This window comes from Lonchura striata, chromosome 7 (assembly GCF_050655825.1).
Source record: "Lonchura striata isolate lonStrDom1 chromosome 7, ASM5065582v1, whole genome shotgun sequence".
NCBI classification, from domain to species: Eukaryota; Metazoa; Chordata; class Aves; order Passeriformes; family Estrildidae; genus Lonchura; species Lonchura striata.
The window spans coordinates 24,642,550-24,668,857 of NC_140709.1; the positions used below are offsets into that span (position 1 = coordinate 24,642,550).

General features: G+C 37.7%; 1 protein-coding gene across 7 annotated transcripts in view; it reads left to right on the plus strand.

The window, feature by feature from the left end:
- The window catches only part of NBEAL1 (neurobeachin like 1), a 91,356-nt gene that overhangs the window by 10,561 nt on the left and 54,487 nt on the right, over positions 1-26,308 (plus strand). For 5 of the 7 annotated variants that reach the window (XM_085585184.1, XM_077785109.2, XM_021531337.4 and 2 more), the window contains exons 1-6: positions 15,882-15,973; positions 21,138-21,299; positions 22,579-22,660; positions 22,852-22,979; positions 23,809-23,891; positions 25,964-26,049. In XM_085585184.1, the coding sequence (XP_085441310.1) occupies positions 21,226-21,299; positions 22,579-22,660; positions 22,852-22,979; positions 23,809-23,891; positions 25,964-26,049 (453 nt within the window). In that variant the 5' untranslated portion in view covers positions 15,882-15,973; positions 21,138-21,225. Of the gene's footprint in view, positions 1-620; positions 735-1,136; positions 1,430-15,881; positions 15,974-21,137; positions 21,300-22,578; positions 22,661-22,851; positions 22,980-23,808; positions 23,892-25,963; positions 26,050-26,308 lie in introns of those variants that run through there. The other 2 variants (XM_085585180.1, XM_085585181.1) reach the window with 2 other exon arrangements.

Below are 26,308 nucleotides of genomic sequence, written 5' to 3' on the forward strand. Positions count from 1 at the left end.
GAAAATCCTTCACTGGAGTGTGGTGTCTCGGCTGTATCAGCACAGGACGGTGTACTCGGGCAGGGCCACGCGCAAGCTGAGGGATCCCTTTTTGCATTTCTCCTTTGGAAATCTAATTTTTTTTTGATGAATTATAACTTTGGTTCGTTAGTCCTATGCAAACTCCGCATACAAGGGTCATCATGGAAATACGTAGCCCTACGCAAACTCATACAAGGTAGGGGGCTGCCTTACACGGGCGGCAGGCTGGATGTATGGTATATCCATGCTCCGCGGGCTATCTGGAGCATACGTACAACGTGTGTATGTGCTAGGTAACCTCTGTTACTTATGGAGCAAAGCAGTGCGGAGGTCTCCTGAGCTCCTGAGGATGGGGATGCTGATTCTTTACGGGCACGCTCCCGGCGCGGCCGAGGGGCGCAGGCGGGGCAGGACCGCCGGCCCTGCGGGTGAGGCGCCGCAGGCTCCGGGTCGGCTCCTCGCCGCTCCTCGCCGGGGCTCCGCCGCTGCCTCGGCCCGGCTGCCCCGGGCGGGCACTGCCCCTGCCCGCTGCCAAGATGGCGTCCGCGGCTTCCCCGCCCTCGGCGGCGGCCGGGGGCGTGTGCGGAGCGCGGGCGGGGCGGGCGATGTGGCGAGGCTCGGCCCCGCCCGCCCGGCCGCCACTCGCCGCGGCCCGGGCAGGCTGCGGGAGAGGCCGCGGGGGCGCGGCGGGAGCTGCGGGAGGCCGGGACGCGGTAGGTGGCGGCGCGGGGCGGCCGGTCCCGGCCGGGAGCGGGCGGCGGCGCGGCGCGGGGCCGCTCCCCCGCCCCCGGCTCTCCCGGCAGCCGCCGGCCTGCGGGGCCCGGCGGGGTCCGGAGCGGCCGCGGAGCCCGGGGCCGAAGGGCGGTGGCAGCGGCTGGCACTGCCGCGCCGGGAGCGGCGGTACCCGGGGCTCCGGCGGCCCTGCGGCTTCCCCCGCTGCAAAGCGAGAAGGCGCCACGAACACTCATCGGCTGACCTCCGTCAGCGGGAGCAGTGTCAGAGAGCAAAGCGCTGCGACCTGCCGCCGCCCCAGTCCCCAGGCTGTCCGTGGGCTTTAAGTGCGGATTTGTTTCCTCTCTCCACCAAAGGCCTGAAGGGTATGTTTTCACTTTCAGAGATTAAAACCGAAGCGGCGCTGGCGAAGGACGGACATGCTTGACACTTGTTTGCAGTTGCTTGTGTTGCACTTCGTTGTCTGCTCGAGAAGGAGAGACTGAGACCCTGTTACTTGGCTTCTTCTCGGGTCATGATATAACTAATAATAAAGCAGAACTGTGGAAAGAGCGCCTGGGAACTGAGTATGGTAGGATCTTGAAGAGAAAAGTAGCGGTGATCGACGGGAAGAGGAAGGGGAGGAATGGCATCCCGAGAGAGGCTGTATGAGCTTTGGATGCTTTACTGCAATAAGGTAAATATTTGTGTTTGTTTGCTTTTATCCTGTCTTGTTTGGTAGTCGGGCAAATACCCGATTGTAACAGCCTTTTTCTTGGAAATTGCATAGACATTATTAGCTTCTGAAAGGATGTAATTGCATTTCTTGGACTATTTACAGCCTCATCCCATGGTTTGCTGTTCAGATTGGTCTTTTTTATGCTTGAGATGAGAATTGCAGTATTCGTGGGTCAGTTTAAGCAGTTATTGTAGCTATATATTTTAACTATGTGAATGCGTAAGTTTACATAATTCTTCATTTTGTAGCAATTAAGCTGTACTGTATTAATTTAATTAAGTGCTGCCTAGTATTTAGCTTTTTACTTACTGATTTCTGAACAGCTTCAGTTTCATTTAAACTTTTTTTACCAAAACCTTTCCCAAAGAGCAGATATAAGTTGCTCTGGAGTCTGCCTTTGCTGGCTATTGCCATAGTATCTATGGCAATAGAGTATCCAATTATTAATGAATTTCCTTCACCTGGCAGAAATAATACAAAAATGCTGTCCTGCCTCCATTTGCGTTTTATAGTGTAAAGCAATTAATGCGTTTAAAGCACATGTCCAAATTGCTGCCGGGTGTGTTGAGTATGTAGAGAAATTGCATTGCAGATTATCAGAATAGGTAGCTGTAAAATAAATAGCATACAAAAAACAGCTGTGAAGGTGGAGGAAAGGGCTGATCTGCTGTCATACAGGAGCTCAGTAGCAAGGGTATCTTTTGATGTCCTTATTCTCTGGTTTTGTTTTGCGTTTTTGCAGTCTCATGCTTCGTTTGTGTTTCAGTTTCTTTAGGTCTCTAATCCAGTAGGACATTAAGGGTAGAGCAGTCCTTCCCTTGTTCTTCCCACCTTCTTTTTAGAGGGTGCCCATCTCAAGAGTAGAGAATGTGAGATGTTAAGTACAGGCCATTTAACACAGGTGCACAAAGTACTTGTCTTAATTGTATTGTTTCCTAATTTCTGTGCAGCATTAATCCTCTACATGTTGTTAAAGCTAGTGCAAGCATAACAGCATGGTATCAGTTCTTACTGCTCCCCATGTGGGTAATCTGCTGGGTTGAACCTTTGCCTTTTAAACCAGTATAGTAATGACAATGGCAGTAGGAAGTGGAGTAGCACTGGAGAAGATGGACATTTTGCCAGTGAGTCCATCATTGTGAGAGGAGCAAATGCACTTGGAATACACTGAGACTCCAGACTGGACTCAGCTTTGGGAAACACTAAGGCCGTAGAGATGAGCCAAGTTCTGAATTTCTTTGCTTGGCTGTTCTTTGGCTCTTTCCTCCCCTGTTTAAAATATTTTTGTCTGTCCTGGACCTACTCCCCCTTTGCTGGAACCTTTCATTCAGATTGTATGCTATCCATCTCCATGTTGTTCACATGACAGGAAGTTTGCATGAAGGAGTGCTATTTAAAATGAGTAGTTTAGATCACTTAGGGGATGTTCAGTTTCTTTATGGGAATGATGTGCCCACAGTCTACTCATACCTCAGGTGGTAGAGGATGGGTTTTCTGAAAAAAATCATTTTTTCATATATTCAGTCTCCTCATTAGCTGTCAGTGACTTTCTTGGCTTTTCTATCATTCAGACCATATATTAAAGGCATGATTAAATGGATTTGTTTGTAGATAAGGGTTTGTTCCTAAGCAACAAAACATATATTTAAAAAATAAAATAGAGTGTCTTCAACATATGAGGGCAGCTGGAGTGATTCAGAAAAAAGGAGTCTTCACTTTTTTAAGAAGTGTTAGAAACAAAACACTTTTTTTCCTTATCTCTCAACTGGTCCAGGTTAAAATGGTATCTTATTCTGCTTGAGGCAGGCATCCAGAATTAGAGTATTAAGCTTGACAAAGTTAGAGCAGATCATGAAGTTATGTCTCCAACTTGGGATGTAAAATGTGGGAACCCTTTATGTAAATTAGTTTATTCGGTCCACTTGGAAACATCTGTATATTGTGCTTTGTTCTTCTCAGAGCATCTAGCAGAATGGGAAGGTGTAGCAATAATTACCAGTGACAGGATATAGTGGTATAGAGAAAAGTTGTTTATACCTGGAACTGTCCAGTGAAGTTGTTGTGCTGCAGTGGCTGTCCCTGAATGGTGTCCTGGGAAATAAACTAGACAGTCTTAAAACTAGAAAAACTGCTAGAGAGTTACAGTTGAGTAAGGTAGGAATTTGTTGTTCCACAAATCCCAAATATGTAGCTTTAGCATTTGCGGCCTTGTTAGCTACAGAAACAATGAAATCCAAGCTACTCCTTTGTGATGCTTCCAGTTGCTGCTAATAGTCTTGTCTTTTGGTAATCGGGTCCTTTATGATAATCTTTTAAATACAGCACCCTATGCTCAAGCAGCAAGGCTGTTCACAGCTTTGAAGTGCTACATGATGCTGTGTTACCATCTTACCATCTATCCTGGGTCATGACTCTTGTTCTTTGTGATCCCTTGACATCTCTGGCAGCATCAGGTGTCAGTTGCAACACTTAGTTTTCCGCAAAGTAACATTAGGAAGGCATTTCTACATTTTCATTACTTTTTGTGTTGTTGAGGAATTGGAGATTTGGGCAGATAGCAGCATTAATCAGGGCCTTTGCAGGAGCAGTCTTTGAAAGACACCATGTATGAGGTGGTTTAATTTTTCTGGGGTTTTTTGTTGTTGTGGTGAGATTTTTTTGTTTGTGGTTTTAATTTTTTTTTTAAATATTTTTTAAGATAATGTTTGAGTGTCTGCGATAGTTTAGTTTTAGTTGGTATTCAGTTGTTGTCATCTGGCAGTTTTTAATCTAAGGGTGGGATTTGGTTCTGGATTTTTTTTCTCCTGTTTCCCTAAAAGCTACAAATTGCAATCTGCTGTTACAGATGAAAGTAGTAGCCACATTTGACTTACAGTACTTCTGATGTTGCACAGAAGCAGTTTAAAACTTCATTAGATTTAGTAAAATTTAGATTTTAGTCACTGGGATTGTTATCACTGTGTTGTATTATTCACAGTCTTAAGTCTGTTTTTGTCTTGAGACTTTTGTTGGTTTTGTTTTTTTGGTTTTTTTTGGGTTTTGTTTTGTTTTGTTTTTCAAATTGTTATTGTTAAAGTTTCTGCAAAGAGTGTCTTGTTAAGGATATAACTTCCTGGTGATTTTCAGTTTCAAATGGTTTTAGTGGTTGGGGGATTTTTTTCTGTTCAGTGAACTGTTAACGTACAATGCCTTTACTCAAATATTGATATGGATGTAAACTGCTGTCTTCTCATCCAAATGTTGGAATGAGCATTTTAAGATAATTGAATTGTGTAGAATAGCAAGCACAATTTTTTTCCAGTTGATTGCCAGTTAAAAGCCTTCAATAACCTATAGAGGAGCATGGAACACTTCTTATATAAGTGCATATAGAGCAGATAGCTGAAAATAATTTACTAATGTAAGCGTACAGCAGGAGTGGAGCTCCATGAGGTAGAAGAAAAGGACATGCTTTCATGTGTGTCTGACTTCTTAGGGTTTGTGACAGAGGTAATCTACCAGCTTTGTCTTGTAACATTAGACTGTCATGGCTGCAATATTGCTATGGTAATATTACTATTGTAATATTGGTTGATTAACCATTTATTAGATATTAATTATATATCAGTATAGAAAATTTATTTCTGTTTCATAATCCTCTGAAGTAACTTTTGCTGCAGATTCAAATTAAAGAGATTCAACCCGTGTCCTATCTGTAACATTGTAAATATATGTAGTTCATCTTCAATTGTTCTGGTAGGTATTTCAGACTCTTAGACATAAAGGATATCAGGATTTCTGATATTTTGGATTTTATTCAGAAAGTGTTCAGGTAGCCTTATATATGGAGATTTTTCTAGTCTGTGAAAATAAGAGATCCTAGTTGCCTTCAAAAGGTGTTTCAAAGGTATTAATGCAAGCACTTAAATGCCATATTCACATCAGTTTTCATGATACTACAGTGGTTTTTCTTACACTGTTGTCTTCATTATAGCCCTGATTTCTTTTAAACACTGCCTTTTCCTGTGAGGTAACACAATGACTTGAAGGGAAAGCTGTGAATATTCTTCACTCAGTTTGGAGCCTGTGCTTCTCATTTTAAAGAGGGAACATTCAGCCTTAGTGTCATTGATACAGTCAGGACTCTGTGTGTTAGCTGATCATAATGATCTGGTCTTCACTAATGCAGAGAGCTGAGACAGTCACATCCCTTGCTGTGTTAAGAGCAGCAGACCTGTGCATAAGCTGTTATCTCAAATGGGCTTTCTTACCTTGTACTTCACCTCTCATTTTTTTTTTAAAAATCTGATTGTATTGAAATAAATGTTGTAGCTTTCTCTCTGGCACAGTGAGGGATATCTATATATCATTTAATATTGTAAAATTGTTTCTCAAAGAAATGTGCCTTTAGCCAAATTGTTTTGTTTTGGTGAGAAACATGGAATTCAACAAGAATTTGATAATCATTGACATTGAATTGTAAGGCCTATGTGAAACACTGACCACTGTATCCCGAATGTGATCTCATCCTGACTTGGCTTGCCCTTGTCTTCCTTCTTGTGTAGTTGCTGACTTGTCAGTGATGCAGATCACATTGTCTTTACCTTTGTTAGATTTGATAAAGAAGTATTCACCTTACAGTTAGATGAATGTTTGAGCAAACTAAATGCTCAGTAAAAGTAGTTTTTGATAATTCACTGTCATGTAAATTCATGCTTCTGCTGAAAATAGTGAGTGAAGTCTTGTAAGGAATTGCTGTGTAAGATATCTTTTCTGTAGATTGTTTTAAGTAAATTTCTGCATTCCTAGGGAGTGTAACTTGTAGAAGATAATGTCACAAGTCACTTGTGGCATTCTGGTGGTAAAAATATCTTTGTTCTGTCTCTATTCAAGAGGCTGAACTAAGAATGGATAGAGACAAACAACAGTTGGTCTTCAATTCTGAATTAACTGCTATTTAAAGAGATGTCTCCTAGTCCAAGAACTAACATAATTCTGATATTTACAAATATAGAACTTCTCATATAAATAGCTGACATCAGTATGTGAGACATCAGTCTCTTGAGTGGCTGTTTCCTTCCTTAATTATGGACCAGGGTGACCTTGTGCTGGTAGTTGTTCACACACATAACAGAGACTGACACAGTGAATGCAGACTTTAGGTTGCAGTGAGGCAGCAGACAAATCTAAATATGGAAAGATGTAAGAAAACCATAAGTTTTTACAAGCTATGAAGAAATTATTGTTGTTTATTCTGTAATATTATGTGGCAGTACATATATGTAGCTGCTACTGCTGAATAATGTAGAGTCTGAGGTTTGTTCATGTTTTTGATTCAGGGTTTTAGTGGTGTCCAGCACCAAGGTTAGAATTTCCATATGTCTGTGGATTTGTGGATCAGTGCATTACAGAATCAGTAAGAAGCGTCCAGTTCTGAACATGCCAACAAATAATAATTCAAATCAAGCTTTTATTGACCTTAAAGAATTGTCTCTGAAATGGAATGATACATCACAAAGCTATAAACACAGGCTTCTGGTTCTATGTAATATAGAACAAAATTAATAAACCCAGGGTCGTTGTTTGTGTCTGAGTTATGCCTCTTTCAACTTGCTCAGCTGGGCAGATATGGGGATGATGTCTGTCCTGATAAAAGAATACTGCTGAATCAACTCAAATATGCAGCATGTTTATGCTGATTTCTGAAATGAGAGAAAGGCTTGCTAGCTGCCCATTGAACAGCATTGGAGCTTAAGGTCTGAATTCAAATGTTGTCAGCAGATACTGTTAAAATATTTACAGTCTTCAGAAAGGTTAAACAGCTGCTGTAGAAGAGAGAAGAGCTTCTCTAATTACTGAGCTTTTCTTGCTGAAATAATTATATGCAAGTAGGGGAACAAACATGAAAACATGCACATCTCAACAGTATGGATAAGCACCTTTTTTCTTTAAAAAAATACCGATTTGCTCAAGTCTAACTTTTCCAATTTATCTTCTACTAAATGGGAGGCTGCAGTGGAGGACAGTGGGAGATACAATGGGGAACACCAAGAAATGAAAACTGTATTTGTTTATTTGAATAAACCCTGTCTTAAGTTTGGTATCTCAGGCTTCTTCAAGTATCTGCAAAGCTAAACATTAGCTGTGAGTTCTCTGTGCTGGTAAGATGTTTGTGTGTGTTGATGCGTTCTCTGATATTTAAAGCATAATATAATTTATGATTGAGGATTACATTTGCCTTTAATAAGCAATGGGAATAAATGATAAATAGTGGGTGGGTAAAGCTCTTGGGAGTAAAGTAGGGCATAGAAAACAAGTGTGTTATTTACAGAAATCTGGCTTTAGTTAATTGTGCTAATCATTTAAAAACTGAACTGGCAGAAGTGCAGTGGATGCCAAACAGCATTTGGGCAAGTAATCCATATTCTGCTATGCCATAGTTTTTGAAGGTTTTTTGTTAGTGTGTTGGACTGTTTTGAGAGAGGTTTATTTTGTGTGCTTTTGAAAAGTGGATTTGAGGGTTTTAAACAATACCACTTCAGTCTATACATGAGTTATACCTTCAGTGTATAGTTCAGCTTCAGTATGTTAAGTAAGGCCAGGTGAGACTGAGGAGGCAAAACCAAATAGTTAAATCTATAGCTAAAGATACAGAAATTGGTTTCAGTTTAATTCGGTGTAATTACATGACACTTTGAAACAAACACAGATTTTTTTTTTGCTAAGTTGTACTCCAGTTCTCAAGCTTTATCTGCTGGAAGACATGGCCAGACAATGTTTAGCTGTTGATATGGTGAAATAGGTTGATGTTTTACTGTTGTAGCACCATCCTGCTTCCTTTCTGTACATGATAAATTTGTATTGTCTCATGCACTACACTGAAAGTTAGAAACTCAGTGGGGCAAAAGCTGACTTTGTGTGTGTTGGTGCTAAAATTCAGCCCTTTTCCTATCTAAAATAATGGCATAATTTGGAGTTTATAAGCAATTAAGAGTTAAAGTCTTGTATAGTTTGAATTTTCATTAAATTTAGGCTAATCTTGACACTGTAGACTTTTGACAAAATATTATTTTACTTACCTTGGAATTACTTAGGATGCTTCTTGTTCTTCTTAAAATACAGCTTCCAGTTGTTCACTATGCCACATTTGGTGGGAAAATAGAATGTTAATAGAATGCAATTTGTTACATTATGGTAAATTCCTGATAAGTGCTCTGTGTGGTGGACTCCAGAAGGCTGAAATAGGCTATACCAACTTGTACAAGGGGCTTGCCTAGTGGCACTTTCTGTCAAGTGTGAAGACATTAAAATCTGAGTTCACATTAAGTACATTCATCCCGTAGATGGCATCAGCCACATGCCAATTTCAAGCTACAAAGCTGTAATTGTATCATCCTTCAAAAAGAACAGAAACAATAAAAAAGGCAAGAGAAAGAAAAGGAGAAGCTTTACTTCTATTTTAATAAGAAAATTCTTTCATTTTGGTTTTCTAGTTTTGGTGGAGATCTGAAGTAAAAAAGAAAATGAATAAAAGAACTTGGATTATCTTTAAGTTAAGGCAATAGTTGAAGATTAAAAATAATTTTTGTTTTGAAACAGGAAGAAAAATATTAAACTTTACTTTAAAGTTTGTGAGCTAAATTTTATCATGGTTGGTAGCTATAGGCTTATTTAGGTATAAATCCCGATGCTAAAGAGAATTTTTAACTTGTCCTAAAATAGTCGTTTCTATCATGATTCACTGCACCTTGCATTTATAAAAGAAAGCATGACTACTCCATCCCTTTTTGCTTTTAGTTCTGGAAATGGAACATAATTCTTGTGTGGATGCTGAAAACGGGGATTTTTAGTTACTTGCCAAGAGCTTTTCTTCTTTTGGATCCACTGATTGAAAAAATCAGTATTTTGATTATAATGGAAAGTTGAGCCCAAAGGTGATTCCTCAATCAGTTAGAATTGATTGATTGAATTTATCAAAGCAGTTATGCCAGTTTACAATGGTTTATCATGAAATCTTTTACTAATTCTTACTGCAGTGTTGCTGCTATAACAAAGCTTTTCATATTTTGTTTTAGCATTTTATATGAAAGGTTCACAAAAAGCATAAGCACTGTCATATTGCAGAGTAAAGGCTTCTAGGAGTTCTCATACTGGAGATGAAGCCTTTTATGTTTGAAACCATGAAGAGGAAAGATCTCCCTTAACACAAATCTTGTAATTCCCAAATGAATAGTTTCTTTCAAGCAGTGTTGAGAAATGTTCTGCAATTCTGCATTATGCAGACTACTTCAATTAATTTAAAGATGAGTAAACTCACCAGTGATCTAAAGGCAATTTTTCATCTTTAGTTTCCTAATATGACATTTTGTAAGTCTAATTCAACCTTGACACCAAAAGATTGCTCTTATTTTAAATAAAGTGCTTGGGGATGGGAGATTAATGCCAATGCCAGTGAGATTTTATGGTTGTGCCTCTAAGCTGAAATCCACTTTGAAGGTTGACAGAGCTAGCACAGGAATCAGGCCCTGGCTGTTGGATGGCTGCATGTTAAATTTAACAACTTCAAACAACTGCCTTGTCCAACAAGTTGGGCTTGTCTGATGTTGGACTCTGAACTGCCCTGCAGGGAATTTTTGCCTTTAGAGCATGGAATGTGACCCTGCAAATAGCCTCGGGTGGATCCAGCTTTTGTTTTTAGCAACTAATACTTCCTGAACATATCTATAAAATCCTACTGAGCTTTGCCCTTCTAGTTCTTTTCCTGAAGCCGTAGTAGAAATGGAAGTTACTACTAAATCTAAACCAAACCCTTTATATAAATACCTAAGGGAATGTATTTCCTAGCTGTAAGACTCCATGGCAATCTTCACAATTGTTTAGCAGAGTTTAGTCACAGTATTGCTGTGCATACCGGGGACCACTACAATGGGTTTATTTAGCAAACGTTTTTTTCTTTCTAGCATTGTACTAACTATGTTGGGAAAGAAAAAAAAAAACAAAAACCTAACCTAACCTCTGGCTGTTTAATGGGAGATGGTTTTAGTTTATTATGGTTTGGAGTGATTTTTGAGGTTATTTTCAGTACCTGTTAGAAACACTCTACTGCTCAGTCTGGCAGTGTTTTTTGTTTTTTAAGTGTAAAGAGCTGGAGCAGCTCTTATTGTGCTGAGAGGATCTTAGGGAAATGGAGGCCTGAAGGGTGGTGTGTCATTGTGCTGCTTGGGTTATTTGTCTTTTTAATGAAAACCAAAGGTATTTAGGGAAGGGAAGGAACAAGGAAGTACTTTCACTTTCAGCTGCTCTGAGCTACATTTGATTTAATAGGCACAAAGGACTTACTTTGCATTAGTGCATGTGAATGACTGCTATAGCACTTTGAAAGACCTTCATTACAATGGGCTGAGCTCAGAAGCTGAAGTTAGCCTCTGCAAACTTGGGGCTATCAGCAAAAGAATATACTCTCAAGAATATGTAGAAGAATATACTTCTATACTCCTGTGCTCTTTATTTTGTTTTTCAGGGTTTTTCAATAGATTTTCACTTTTCTTACAATAACACCTTAAGATAGCCTTGTTAAAACTCTAGTTGTTTCCATTTATCACTATGAAGAGAAATGGCTGACTTAAATTGTATTTTACCTTCTTGGAGTTCAAGCCATGGGGAGATTACCTTTGGGAAGTTTTAAGGCATGCAGTTTCTGTATGTGAATTATTATTCAAATAAGTTACATAAATTTGTCCTGCACAAATGCTAGGCAGGTTTCGGGTAAATAAATGAAAAGCTTAGGCTTGTAACTTAAGAGGGCTTTAAGGTTTCAGAAAACATTTCTTGTAGTAATTGGAAAGTTGTAACTGACTACAGGCATTTTATTAACACTCAGAAACTTCTTCCTGCTTTTACTGCTGCTGCACCAATCAAAAATATCCTTCTTAATTTCTTGCCGATCTCACAGGAAATGTCTGCAGAGTGTATGTGGTGGGGCTGGAAAAGAATACGAATACTCACGCTGGTTTATCACAGTTTAGCCTCGTGGTGTATTATCAAAGCCTATGTTGTTTTGTAAACTGTGCTTTGAAAGTGCATCTTCAAGCAGCACCACAGAAAACAGTTTGGAGCTGCTTTCTGACATACAGCCTCCAGCTGCCTCTCTGCAGAATGAGAACAAAAGGGTAATTTTCAAAGAGGGGAAATATATTCCATAGTTTTTGCTGCTTCTGCTGGTAGCAAAGCTGCTGAGTATTTATGATGCTTTATTCTGGTCTTCTACTGCTTCCTTAGGAGGGCCACAGATGTAATGTAGTAGCTCACAATTTAGGGTGAATCAGGTGGAACTGTGGTTGCAGTTTTGTGTTTTGTTGCCCTCAGTAGCAGCATGGATCCCATAGGATGCTCTCTTCTGGCATCTAGTAACAGATATTTCTCATATTGCAACATCTACTGGCTTGGAAAGCTGATCTGGCATTGGAGAACACAATGTATTCATGTTAAATTAAGGTTAATTTGTGTTCTGCTGTTAATATGGTTTACCACTTCTGTTGTGAGACAATACCGGATTGTTGAAAAGGTGAGGGGGGGAGGACTTAACAGAAATACATTATTTTTCATTTTTCATTCTACCAAATTTAAACTCCAGATTAAGTGGGAGTAGCTGGCCCCAAGAAAAAGTTCAGTTCAAAGTAAAGACGTTGGGTAGGATAATTGCATTATACATAATATCAGTGTAAACAAAATAGCTGATACCTGTTATTACTGCCTGGTTTTATTATGAACTTGGAATATTAAACCACTGTAAAAAGACTCAGTTTCTCCTAAACTATGATGCTTTTGGTTTGGAAGAATGTAAGATGAATCTGACTCACATAGGCAGGCCTTCAGAAAGGTTGTATATATTTAGCTGTGTTTTAGGACATTTATATATACTTTGCCATGGGTAACATTTACCATTTTCAGTTTCCTTTCCTAAAACTGCTTTAATAAAATCTAGATTTTCTTGGAGCTTTCAACAGGAGACTGGTGCCTAGGATCTGGAATGAATGCTGCTAATAAAGAAAAAAGAAAACTTGGGCCAGATTTGAAGTTTGAAAGCTGTTCATAGCTTCTGTTGCTAACATTATTGTAATGAAATATCTTAATTTTAGCCCATTTGCTAAATATTTTGTCACTTTTTCCTGGAATGAACTTCTTCTTCACAAGTCTTCATTTTTGTTTGTTTCTGGAAAGGAGGCATGCCTCTGTTAGCTGGTGTATAATGGAGATCCATTACTTGGTGTTTCTCATGTTGCTAAGTGATCTAGTTTACTTTTTTGCCTTTGTGATTTTTTTTTTTAATTTGTCCAAGTGGTTTGAGTTGGTGATGTTGCTTGGATGGAAATCTCAAGATTTGACTCTGAGTCAGGTATTACATAAACTGTTTTCTACTAGCACATACTGGTAGTGCTACCTGTTATTTTGACATAAAATCTGATTATTTTATAAACTTGGAATATTACATTATTAATTGGCAGGGGACTGTGATGGAAGGGAGTTGGGCTGAATAGTGTGCTGCAGGGAATGGTCAAACAGTACAGCAATTCTTAGTTTTTATCAGGAGTAGGAGGAGTTCTAGTGGCAAAGCAAATTGAGCAGTATGTGCTCTACAGGTTGGCAGAAACTTCTGGCTGTTTCATAACATGTGGTTTATTCTTGCCATCTGTATAAGTGCTATTTCTTGCATATTTTGTCTGCCAGTGTTGTGTTATTCCCAGTCTGTACTGATAGCAAAGGCATTGGAGTTCAAAGATAAAGAAGCTTGAAACTCATTTAGGCTGTATCATTAAAAAGGAGCAAGCAGGCATTAAATGTAATTTTGTCTTTTGCCCTACCCTTCCCCTTTTCTCATCCTTGACTTTTGTTAAAGCAATTTTAAGTCTGATAATGTTGTTATTTGCACATCTTCTTTCATGGTAACCAAGAGAAACAGGGTTTTTGCAGAAGTTTACTGTTAGCAATTAGGAATGAGCCTGAGCTCTGTCAACAAACAATTTTAATTTGGGAATATGAATAGACTCAATCTAGTATTTCTTATTGGATTTCAAGAAGTTTCTCATGCCAGTGAAAAAGCAGTTGTTCAACAGGGAAAAACTCTCTTAAGTTCAGTTTTTGCACATGTGTATATGGCCATTATAATCAGAGGATTATAATGGATGTGGCAACATTTCTGTTCATTACTCCCTGTAGTTGCTTTGTCCTTTGTGGCCTGAGCCACAATTACTAAAATGGTATCCTGGTTTCCCTTGTCTTTATGATCCTGTGAAATAGTTTGCTTGCAACTAAAATTACTTGCTGTGAAATACAAGAAAGTTAAAGCTTTAAACGTTAACATTTTTGAAAAGCTGGGCTGTCTGAAGACGGCGTCTTCTACTACTTCTGAATCATTCTTTTAGGCAAGTCTTACTTCTTGTCTAACTTTTGGGTTGATTTTTAGTATGTTTGATGTCTGAACACGAGAAATGTGTGTTCTATACTCACCTACTTGTGATAATCTGGCAACATCTGTAGTTTAAACAAGCATCTTGGAAATCTTGAAATTATTCTTTATCTCAACTGCTTCCTTCATTCTGTGTTTTGCAATTCCATGTTGAGGAAAATTGGTGTGTTTAAGAGAAGTTAACCATTTGGTAGTTCAGTGCATTTTAAAGATGAGAACAAGGCTACATTACACTTTCAGAACATACTGCTGTTTTGACAAAATGTTAACAGAAAAAGGGAATGATTACTTAAATAACTGAAAAGTAAATAAAAGCAGAGATAAGGAGAAGAAAGATTATGAAGGAGAGAGAGATTAGGAAGTAAGCCAAAGAAGGGAAAATAAAACAATTAGGAAAAGTGAGTAAGTAAATGCCGTAAAGTCGGCGGAAGCAAATAATCAGATAAGAAATGTATCTAGCTGAGGGTTTTATTTGGCACCTGTTGTCACAGTACCTGAACACATTCTATATATAATTAATAGTCATAGTGAAGTAAATTGTGTCTGGATGTTTCTGACACTTCTTGCTTGTGTGGAGGGTGGTTTTTGGGGACGCAGAGAAGGGTAAAGTCTAGAATGAGGAGGGGGTTCCCATGCTTTATAACTCCTGTACTTGCTGTGGAAAGATGCTCTGAGAAGAGCTTTGCGCCACTTGAGGTTCTGGATTTATGGGTTTATTTTATTCTGTCGTTGTTTGTTTGTGTGGGTTTTTTTAAACTTTTTGTTTGATTTCTTTTTTTTCCCCTGTGGAGGGCTCCTAAGTACCTATTTACACTGACAGGACTTTGTCAATCTTTCTTGGTGACTCTTTTGGGCTGACATTGCTGCAGAAGAGTGTGTGTGTGTGTGTGTTAGAGATATTCACTGTTTGCTCTTCAATCTTAACTCTGCAGGTAAACATTGTCCTATTTGGGAACATCTGTGGTAATATAAAAGTAACAAACAAAAGGGAGGAGATACAGAAAAGGGAAAAGGATAAAGTTTTTCAACTTCTGCAAAATGTTATAAATAATGGAGTGGATTCAAAAATCATTTGTAATCCCAAATACTTCTGGCAAAAATTTTAAAACTGTTTTGAAAATTATTTGTGGTGTAGAATGTGGGTCTATGTGCACGTGTGTTAATGGACAAGATTGCACAGTCCTGGCAGGGGAATAAGTTAGCTATGGGCTGGCAACATTTTTAACAATTAAACAGCTTGACTTCTAAAGTAAGACTACCTTGAATGCATATTTTGACAGAATTTCCCTGTGTAGTTTGCAGTGGTCTAGTATCTGCCCTAGTTCCTGGGACAGTGTCTAGCCCTGAGGGACTGCTGGTCACAGTCTTTGTGCTCTACTAGGAACAACTAGGAAGCTTAAATATAATCTTCAATCTATTTAAAAGCTATCTAATAGGCAAGTCATAGTTTCTACATTGTCTTTCTGAGCACCATCTGTCTCTAATCTGCTGTTATCTGCCATATTGACCTATGAGTGAAGCAAAAAGGCAATAATTTTGTGATTCAGATTGCTGTTCTTATTTAATTTTATGAGCCCTAAGGAGTGTTATGTACTAGTATCTATGGTATCAAGACTAGAACACATTCTAGTATGTTTGTAAAGCTGGTATGGATGACTCTGGAGAATAAGTTAAGATTGTTTATGAGGGGAAAAAGCTAAAATGCTTTGGTTGACACTGGTGCTAAGAAGAGGAGATGCATAAACTAATTAATAGAGCAAAAACGTCCCATCAGCACAATGTGGCTGAAAATTTTAAAAGTACCTAGCTGGTTGTTTTTTCTTTTGGTTCTAAAAAATGTTTATTCCCTCCTTTCTCCCAGTTGAAATGCATTCAATGGAAACTTTTTATTTGAGGCAGTACTACAGAGTTGTTGATAGATGACCTTGAGTGCAATAGAGGCTAATGTTCTCTTCCTTTTTACAGAAAGATCCAGATTACCTGAAGCTCTGGTTGGATAGTTTTGTGTCTAGCTATGAACAGTTTCTGGATGTGGACTTTGAGAAGCTGCCAACGAGGTATGTAGAATTACAGACCTGTTCATTTTTCCTAATATCTGAAACAGAACCTGGCTGAGAGCCCTGTCCTGTTCAATGGCAGTGCTGCCTTCAAACAAAAGTAAGTTTTTTAGTTGTCAAGTGGCACTCCCATTCATTTGAAGGTCAGTTTGGGCTGGGAATGATGAAACTAGACAAATACTGGTATTTGCATTGTATTAGGAAATTGGCATGAGTACTACTTGTTCTTACTCCTAGAAATATAATTGTTATTCCTTGTGTTCCTCATGATTCTTTTGATAGTAAACACAGATAGTAGTGTTTACTATCTGCATCAAGAGTGACAGAAGAGAAGCAAGATGTAGGTAAAGAATTTGTAATTTTATTTCAAGGTTTGCTTTAAGATTAAGGGTGAATGAAATTCTCAGTGAAAGATTTGGGTATCTTAGCTGAAAACATTTAAAAATTAATATATTCCCCAAGTCTCAAGTGATAGACTTGAGAGTGATTTCCTTGCATCCATGAAGACTTCAGGGTAAGAATATTGCTGACTTCCCTCATGTTGCTGACCAAAAGCTCCCACTTACAATCATGAGGGTCTGTTGGAGCCTAATTTCAGAATTCCATATTTAGTATTTTAAATTTGTATGCTGTGTTATCATGATTGTGTTTTCATGTCTAACTTTGAAAATGAGGAGTAAAAACTTAGGCAGTGGATATTTTCTTTTGCTTGGATAAACTAGGGATTTTAAGAAAAACTAAATGTTAAAGGATTCAGACTTCATGAGAACTAGTGTCAGTATTAGAGCTGATACCACCAATGGTGTTTGAAAGTACAGAATGGTGCTCCTTGCATGATGGCTGCATTCCAAGCCCTGTTGAAATCAATGGAAATTCTTTAATGGGCTTTGGCTCAGATCCTGTTTGAAGTGCAAGTGATAGCCTCAACTGTTACAAGGGAATGAAGAATGCTGCAACTGGATCTCAGTAGATAAAACCTAGACTTCCCAGCTCTTTGTATTAAAATTTTCCTCATAATGCCTATATGAGTGCAAAATATATAGTGCTATTATCAGTAAGAAGACTTTCAAGTTATTTGTGCTCTTTCTGAAAATTTATTCCTTTGTAGTGTCAAAAATGCATCTTAATATGTTCAGTTAAGGAGGAAAGTTTGTCCTTTGACACAGGTTATCTTTAACATACTATTTAGTATTGAAATATGAACCCTGGAAGAGAGGAATCTCTTGGTGCTTTGATTTTAAGTTTTTAAAATTTATTTGTATTCTGAGATTAAGTGTTTTTTAGTGTATGTGTTCACGGTTTTCATGGTTTTTTTTTTCAGCAATGGAGAGCTTAGTTATGTAGAACAGTAGCATCTTCATTGTGATAAATGGTGACTTTAGTGAGTGTAAAAATAATGTGTGTTTTTCTGAGCTTAATGACAGGATTAGTGATTTAGTCTGGAGGAATAGAACCATGTGGATTTGGACTCGTTTGTGTAACAGATGTAAAGAAAAAGCATCAAAACAACACAGCAACACAGGGATGAAGGCAGGTCATTAATGTGCTTTTATGTCTACAATAAGAAAACCCATGGCGATCAGATACTAGAATTAACAAAGAATTGCAGTTTCTGCCCATACATGCATTTGTGATGTAATCAGGCATGTGGCATCTTTTTGGGCTTTGTCAATTTGCCTTGCAGGCCTTTATATTTTGAAAACAGTATTACAGGGCCCATGAGAAAGAAAAGTAGGTCAGTGTGGAACCGCCAAATGCTGATTTCCAGTGACTCTAGAGTCTACAGGACCCTGTGGACTCGATTTATTTTTTTTTTAACTGAATTCCTTATAAGACAACTAATTCTGTCTATTGGTCTTAAAAATATATGATGCTAACTAAAAGGAGAAACTGACTGCACCAATATTGTTTTCTTTTTTTCCTTCTATAAATCTTGGTGTGTTTTAAAGCTATATGCCTGAAAGACCTGAGTCTTTCAGGGCTAATGCCAGGAAATAATAAGAAACTGTTTAGGCTTGTACAGATTGCTGGACATGACTAACTTTTTGGAAGATGGGCATGAAATTTTGTGTCAATCTAAAACATATGGAAGGGTTTTTAGCATCCAAGAAAATATCAGTTAAGAAATGTAAAGATTCTACTACAGGTTTGGTTTTGTTTTGGCTTTTTTTTTCCTTCCTGAAAGAAGGACACTTAATTTGCACTGTCACTTGCTGATTTAACTCATATTGTTTTGTGGGGTTTTTTCCCCTATAAATTAGAATATCTAATTTCCTCAAGTCTGCTTTGCAAATGTGAAAGATGCTAAGCAGTACAGAATTAGGAAATCTCTAAATATAGTGTGTGAGTGTACCCAGTATGATTTGACTATATAAGTAGAGCTTATACAGTTATGCAGCTTACAGGCTTATACAGCTTCAGTTCACCCCATCTTTGTGCCTCTACTCTGTATGAAATGGCTCATTGATGATGTTATTAATGATTTTGCTGAAAAGGTGAATATAGGTATGCTAATGGTTTCATCATTGAGCACAAAAATCCATCACACTTGCCTGTTATTTCCTTCAAAACATGTATCCATATCATATGTATTTACCATAAAAAGGATAAAACCTTTACTAGCTGGTGTGAGGATTTTTTCTGGTCATTGGAGAGGAATTGTCATTTGATTCAATACTTTTAAAAATAACAAAGGCCTCTGGAATGTTGTCATACTTTTTTTTCTGCTTTTGGTTTGCATCATCTTGAGCAAAGGAGCTTAAAGGAAGTTCATGCAAGGTACCATAGAAACTGTATTTTATTAACTTGCTGACTTCAAACACACATAAAAATGATGCAGAAAACAAAAACATGATAGGTGTTTCAACAACCACCATGCAATCACACAAACATGGTTTGTGTGATTGCATGGTGGTTGTTGAAAAATAAAACCTGGTTTGCTGCAGCAGTTTGTTTCCAAGTGCTTACTTACCACTGGTGGAGGAGAGTTCCCAGGGTGTGTTTGAGGTGCCTACAGTGTACAGGTGGTTCAGTTCCCTTTCAGACACCTGACATAGTTTCTATGGCTGCATAACCATGTTAACATCATGAAGGAAATGATAAAGATCACAAATGTGTCAAGGTCTGTCTCATATTTTTGAGGTAGGGCACCAGCAGTCAAGTAACAATAACAGATAGGGGATGTTTTTTATATTAAATTTTCCTTCCTTTTGGAGTACTTACTTTAAACAGGGAGTCTGTTTGGGAAAAATTAGTACTACATGTCAACAAATTTACATCCTCATTTTAAATTTAAGGTTTCTTGGTGGTATAGTAGTAATTTGGTCTGGGGTGAAAACAAGCTTGATTGTTTGGATATATTTACATTAATTTATATACTCTATAGTATGCTAGTTTTGTGTAATACCAGTTAGGATTTCTCATGCCTCACACATCTCACACATCTCTCCCAAATTCTCATGGGTTGTGCAACACAGGAGCTACTGCAAAGAAAACATTCTTTGGGATGTGAGGCATGAAGGGTATGCTGTTTGGTCTCTTGTAAGGCATTTCATGATCTTACTGAAAAAGACATGTTGGCTATTTTAGGGAATTAACTTCTAGAGATAGGATTTCAGCTGTTAAAAATTACAGTTTTCCTAATACTGAGAGGGAATTATCAAAATCTGAAATACGGAATCTGAATTACCAGATTCTGAGAAACCATGCTTGTAGTTCCAGAGAGAGTGGATCTGCCAGCATCTTGAGGGGTGAAGTTGCTATCAGAGAAATTAATTTTTTTTCTTGGCATTTGTGTTGAAAAAAAAGCAATTGCTCTCAGTTTTGTGGTTAGTGTTTTTAGAGCCTAGGCTATAAAATTTGTGTTACAATGCTCTGAATCCCTTGAGATTCTGAATTCCCCAATCTGAAAAGCAAATTGCACAACTGTGTGAAGAGGCAAGAGAATGAAGTAGATGGTTGTTTGTGTAAGTGTAGGTAACATTCTTGGATATGGGAGCTTTCTGTCACTTACACATGTCTAGGTGTTTTACTAAGCTGAGTCTCTGATTTTCCCTCCTCTAAAGGCTTCCTTTTCAACATTAGGAGCTAAACAATGGATTGTTCCCCATTTTCCTCAAATAATAGAGATCATGTTGTATAGGGGTAGTCACTGCATTTTTACACATCTTTTTTGCGGTTTTTCTCGTTGCATAAATGCAATGTATGCAGCAGTCATATTGGGTGAGGGTTTGAGCTTGCTAATTTTTTTTGTTATAACTTTCCTCTGGCTTTGGCTGTGTTGAGAGGGCTTTTGTAAACTGTAAATGCTCTTGCTTGTGTCTTCCTTTTCCTATGTAGAGTTCATAGAGGATGTGTCAGGGTAAACAGCTGCTGCCGAAGACTAACTGTGTTTAGCATGTACAACAGTGGATAAAAAGTTCTTATCTCAAAAAATGTTCTTACAGATCTGTAGATGTCTATACTGTTAATGAAATGGATTTCTTTATGATTGTTCCTGGGTCATTTTCTTATTTGCTTTTGGATCACTGGGAAAAGAAATTAAATCACAAATAAGCCTCTTCTTTTCTTCATGTCTTGGTTCTTGCTGGTATGTTTCTAAAAATATTTCAGTTTGCAGAAAACAATAGGCAAAAGATAATTTTGGATTGCTTTTTGAAATTTATGTAAGAACGACATGAGGTTCACTGTGGATGAATACCAAGTGAGCTTCAATAACTATGCAATAATTGGAATCTCATTTATTTGGACACTCTTAATCTTCAGTAGAAAGTTGAAAATGTTCTTCCAAATATGTTTTGTGCTTATGTTTCATTCCACTGTGGCTGTTCCTGGGTATTTCCCAGGCCACCTTTTTACTTGATGCAGATTATGTGATTTCTTTGTGGCAATTAAGGTAGATCATTGTATAGAGGAGGATTTAGAAAGCCATTTAATGGATTTTAACACTTTTTTTTTTTTTTAATGTAGGTCATTGCTGGGGAAAATAAAGCTCAAGCTGGTATATTGCCACCAGACATTTCCTTGTGCCTCATTAGGAAGCGTGGTTTGTCAGTTGGGTGACCTTAGCCACAGAACTTACTGGAACACTGCATGAGTACATGGGATCCATTGGCAGCTTGGCATTTCTATGATTAACAATTTGGTGTCTGGATTTTTTCATTAGGGTGGACGACATTCCGCCAGGAATTTCACTGCTTCCTGATAACATTCTTCAGGTCCTCAGGCTCCAGTTGCTACAGTGTGTCCAGAAAATGTCAGATGGCCTGGAAGAGCAGCAGCAGACTCTGTCACTTTTGCTGGTGAAATTCTTTATCATCCTTTGCAGGTATTTGTTCTAATAGTTACCTCAGCAAGGCTGTTGTTTTGTTTAAGAAATCTTGATGTAGCCTATAAATATAGATTTTAATGACACATACTATGAGTGATTTGATACCTTCCAGTAGATACAGAGAAATAACACTTCTCACAATCTTCAGAATGAAAGCAGAGGGAATAAAAGAGGGGAACAATGCAGTCATCTTAGCAATAATGTTTACAATAGAAATAGAAGGGGTTTAAATACTAAATTCTTTGTAGAAGATAAATCTATGGGAATTCAAGATATGATGTACCTCGTATAAGAAATACTTTTAAAAGAAAAGGTGCACTCTAACAACTGTTAGCTATGAAATAACTTGAGAGAATTGTACAGGAAGAACTGTTTCACATTCTTAACATGCTTATAATTCCATAAACAGCTTGTGAAACTTACTATTACACTACTCATGTGGCTGATTTCCTTCTGAAACTTCTGCCTGATAGTGTAATTCTGTTACACAAATAAACTGTTTTTAGGGATCTATTCCTCACTATTTCTTCAGTTTGCTGTTGCAAAATGCTGTTAGAGAGAGGAAGGGGATAAAATATAATAGAGAATCTCCTTTACTGAGGAGTATTTGAATCGGTATTTTTGAATGCTTTGACTCACCTTACCTCTGAAACTATATGAAGAGCTGTATGGCAGTGTTTAAATACCCTGGAATATTGAATATAAGCAGACTGGATGCTAGTAATGTGTTTCTGAATTACAAACTGGTGTCACCTTTACTTGCTGAAAAGTTCTATGTCAACACTTTGTTAGCTGATTTTTGTAACTTCAAAATTCTGATAAATTCTTTGTTTATTTTCTAAAATAATTTATTAGTGTTTGTTTTGCTCCAGAGAATTTAAAGTGAGTAAATGTTTCTAGGTTATAGGTTTCCTAAAGTTTTAGAAAGTGTGTGTACTAGTAAGTGGAAATTATTGTCTTTGTTATTCGATGCCATTTCTGAGCTTTCTATTTAGGGTGTCCTGGGAATCTGCTTAACCTCTGAAACCCCAAATTCCAGATGGAATTGATCTGTAGCAGAGTGACTTGAATCTTTCTTCCTGTTAGATGAAAACTTGTGAGCTCTGTAATGGTGATGGAAATAAACATTTAAGTATGAGTAGTCTTTTGGAGAGTATTTTTGAAATGCTGGTATCCTTTTGTATGAATAAAGACAGAATGCTAAAACAAACATTGTTTGAACTAGCTTCAAATGGTACACTGTGTTCAGTCTGTGGTTTTTATGTTGTCTTTGCAGGAATTTGGCTAATGTGGAAGAGATTGGGATGTGTTCATACATTAACCAAGTTATCACCATGACTACATTGTACATTCAACAGGTACGTGGTTAATAATTCTTGTCTGTATTTCTGCCATCTGATACCTCCTGCTTCTTTTTATGTGATCTGCTCTTTCAAGTAATAGTGTTATATGGGGAACAATTCATAGGCTCACAATTGTTCTGGGGGAGGTCAAGATTAATTTTCAACTTCTGGAAATTTTCTGACCATAGTTTCCTTTTTCTCCTCAGTTAAAAAGCAAAACAAAAGAGAAAGAAGTGGAGGATCAGACCTCCATAGAAGAATTTGTGAGACATGCATTGGCTTTCTGTGAAAGTCTGTATGATCCATATCGAAACTGGAGGCAGCGAATTGCAGGGTATGTGTGGACCAGCACAGGATTGTAAATTCTGTGGTTTATGAGAGCTTTAACCATTAATCAATAGACTCACACCACAGAAACATGTTATGCTTTCTCAAACTGGATATGATTTAAATAACTTCCAAAAATTATAATAGTTTTACTGTTAATATAAAAGGTAAAACAAAATTAAATTTGAGGATATATGAAGAGGTGATTGGTTGTAACTGATCACCACAAAGGTGCTTACGTTATGCTCTCCTTCCAAAACTGACCATCTTTCTAAACTAGTGAAATAAAGAAGCTAAAAGGAATGTGGTGGGCAGACCTGCTTGAATTAGGGTAAAAAGTTATTGAAGTTCACAGTGTAGATAACCTGCATATTTGAAAATAATTTTATAAGTGTATCAATAGAATTACATCCCTTTAATTTTATTGTGTGTTCTCACCAGCCTAATGAACTCATAATAATGTTTCCTGCCCATTTAAAATTGCTTGGTCAAGAAATTTGGCATTCTAGCTGGTGGCTTAGTTACAATAAGCATGGACTAAATAAGAGAATTCTGGGTTTTTTTATATTTTATTTTTTTAACTAAACCATTTTGTAAAATGTTAAGTATTTTTAAGTGTGTATTGAATACGGGATTAGCTGTCATTGATGTCTTCAGGATGAAATACTACTTCACTATTATTTTTCATCCTGTAGACAAAAGATAACTCCTGATTTATGGCAGCATTTTCTACTATGTCATATGATAAATTCATATTATAAGTAATAAATTAATAAGTAATAATCAAAGGTATCATGTCTGATTTCTTTGGTGTATGTTTTTTAATGTAATTGCAGACGGTTCCTTAGTACAGTTGAAAGAAGCAGACAGAAGTATAAACCAGCTTCCCTCACTGTTGAGTTTGTCCCTTTTTTTTACCGTAAGTATTACTTAACAGCCTGTTAAAAAAAATAGTTTTCTGTAGAGCAATGAACTGAGTGAGCCCAAGTAACTTTCTCTTAAGCATGCCTGGTAATGTAAAAGTCCTTTACATGCTTTCTGAGACTGGATGTAGTGGTTTACTTTGGTTGATTGTTTCTTGTACTTGTTCTTTGCTCTAGAGCATCACTATTTTGTTATTCCTGCTCATCTCTGAAAGCATTTTTCTCTATTTCTAGACTTTATTTCAGTGCCTAATGTGGTTTAGTAGGGTTGGTTCTGTGAATTGACAGCTTTTCTTTTTATTGTGGCACATGAGATGCTTCTAGTAACTGTGCTGATAACTGTCATGGAGAAATAATCTCAGGGGAGTGTTCATGCATGTCTGTCTCTTTAATATGATTTAACAGCTAGAAAAAATGAAACTCTGTGCCATTCAACTAACAAATGATCCATAGCCTCGAGTTTGGGAGACAATTTTCTCTCTGGTTAAGTCATTAAATATCATGCTGGCTGCTTTGGAATTCATGTGTTCTTACGATTACAGATTATGTGGAAGAACTTACATGTCCATATTCTATACTTAAATCTCAAGAATGTAGGATGCCCAGGTAGTTTATGCCAGTTTAGCATACCAAAGTGTTAGTGCCTACAGGATTGAAGGAGCAGGAACAAGCTGGAGGGATGGGCAGTGAAGGAGTGAAATCAGCCCATTTTGCAGCTATCCATTAACTTAGTTTTAACTGAAAAAAAAATATTCTCTTCGTGGAGTAGGAACATTTATGAATTTGATTTTTCTAGGTTTGAGTCACAGCTCCTGTTCCTTGAGATTCCATTGCTGCATACAAAAAATAGGGTAGTTGCCAAAAAGACCAAATCGTTGCTACCAGTAAAATGCCCTTATCTAGGTGCCAGAGCATTGGAAACACACTCTAAAGGCTGCTACTGAGGAATGTCATCTGTAGGTTCTCTCCTCTCCATTCAGTGCCCTGTGCACGATATAATGTGACTGAGCTAAAAGTGTGCTCATTAGCCAGCAGATACTCTTCTGCTTATTGGCCAGCTGGCAGAAAGGACAGACTAAGAAATTGCTGAGTGTGTGCCTTAAGCATCCTGCCATGCCAGGACTAATTTGAGGCAGGGTGGTTTTAGTCTACCTAGCCTAATGATTAGTTCACAGTCTGCTAGGTACTTCTCTTTTCAATTTGTCTGAAGTTCTACAAAGATCCAGAGGGTGTAAGTCAAGGAGTGGTGGTACTAACTCCCTAACTGTATGATCATCTAAGTAAGCTTTGTTCTGTTTGGAGAACAGATTGGAAAAATAGCTCTGCAATCTTTTAAAACAGACTTGGACATTAGAATATAGTCAGAAATCTTACTTGCCAATAAGTGGCATTTCCAAAAATAATTCTTTGTAGTTTCTTGCTGCTATGTTAGGTCTAGCATTATTGCTGTAACAACAATATCCAGGTTATATCTATTGCTAAGAAGAGATGCTGAAGCTGTCTGGGACTAATTTCTATCAGCTGTGGCTAGAGAAGAGATGCAGGATAGTTGTCATTAAAGAAATTACTGCTAGAAAGATTACAGATCTGCACAGGATTCTCTGGCAATCTGCCTTAAAGTCAGCAAGTTCAGGGACTTTTTTTTTTGAGCTACCTGCACTGCATATAGCATCAGACTTTTCATGCCAAAATTTCTCAGAACTTTGTTGTGCTAGATAACTGGTTGTGTGTTAGAATGTCCTTCTCTTTCTCACTTGTTTGGACAAAATGGGCTCATTTTTACATTGTGAATCAAGAGCAAAAGTTGTATGTCTGTAATTCTGTCAGCTGGCATGAGAAGTTTATGCAAGCTGAAGGTGTGGCCTGTGAATTCCTGAAAAATGTGGTAATGATGTGTTACTTTGATAATGCTGGAATTGGTGTGTTTGTCTGAGTTATATAAAACCAAATGGAGATGATACAGTTGATTTGTTTTTAATTTGTATGATGACAGGGAATAGAGGAGGGTTTTTTATTATTTGTTGTTTTTGGTTTTTTTTTTATAAAAATCTCCTTTTTATTTAATCAGAATGCTTTCAAGAAAGTGAACATCTCAAGGAAAGCCTAAAATGTTGCCTGTTGCATCTCTTTGGAGCAATTGTGGCTGGTAGTCAGGTGAGGATACTCTGAACTTTTCAGCTACTGAAACCTCCAGATGCTTGTTCCTTGTTAGGACTTTTAAATACTCCATAACTTGTAAATGAGAAGAATTTATTATCCACGATTAATTATTTTTGTCTTAGGAACTTTGGGATCATTCTGGGCAATAATACCTAAATACTAAAAGCTGGATCCCAATTTCAACTAACTGTAGAAGCTTGCTGTTTAGAACAACTACATGTTCATATGAACTTACTATAATATTTTAAAGAAA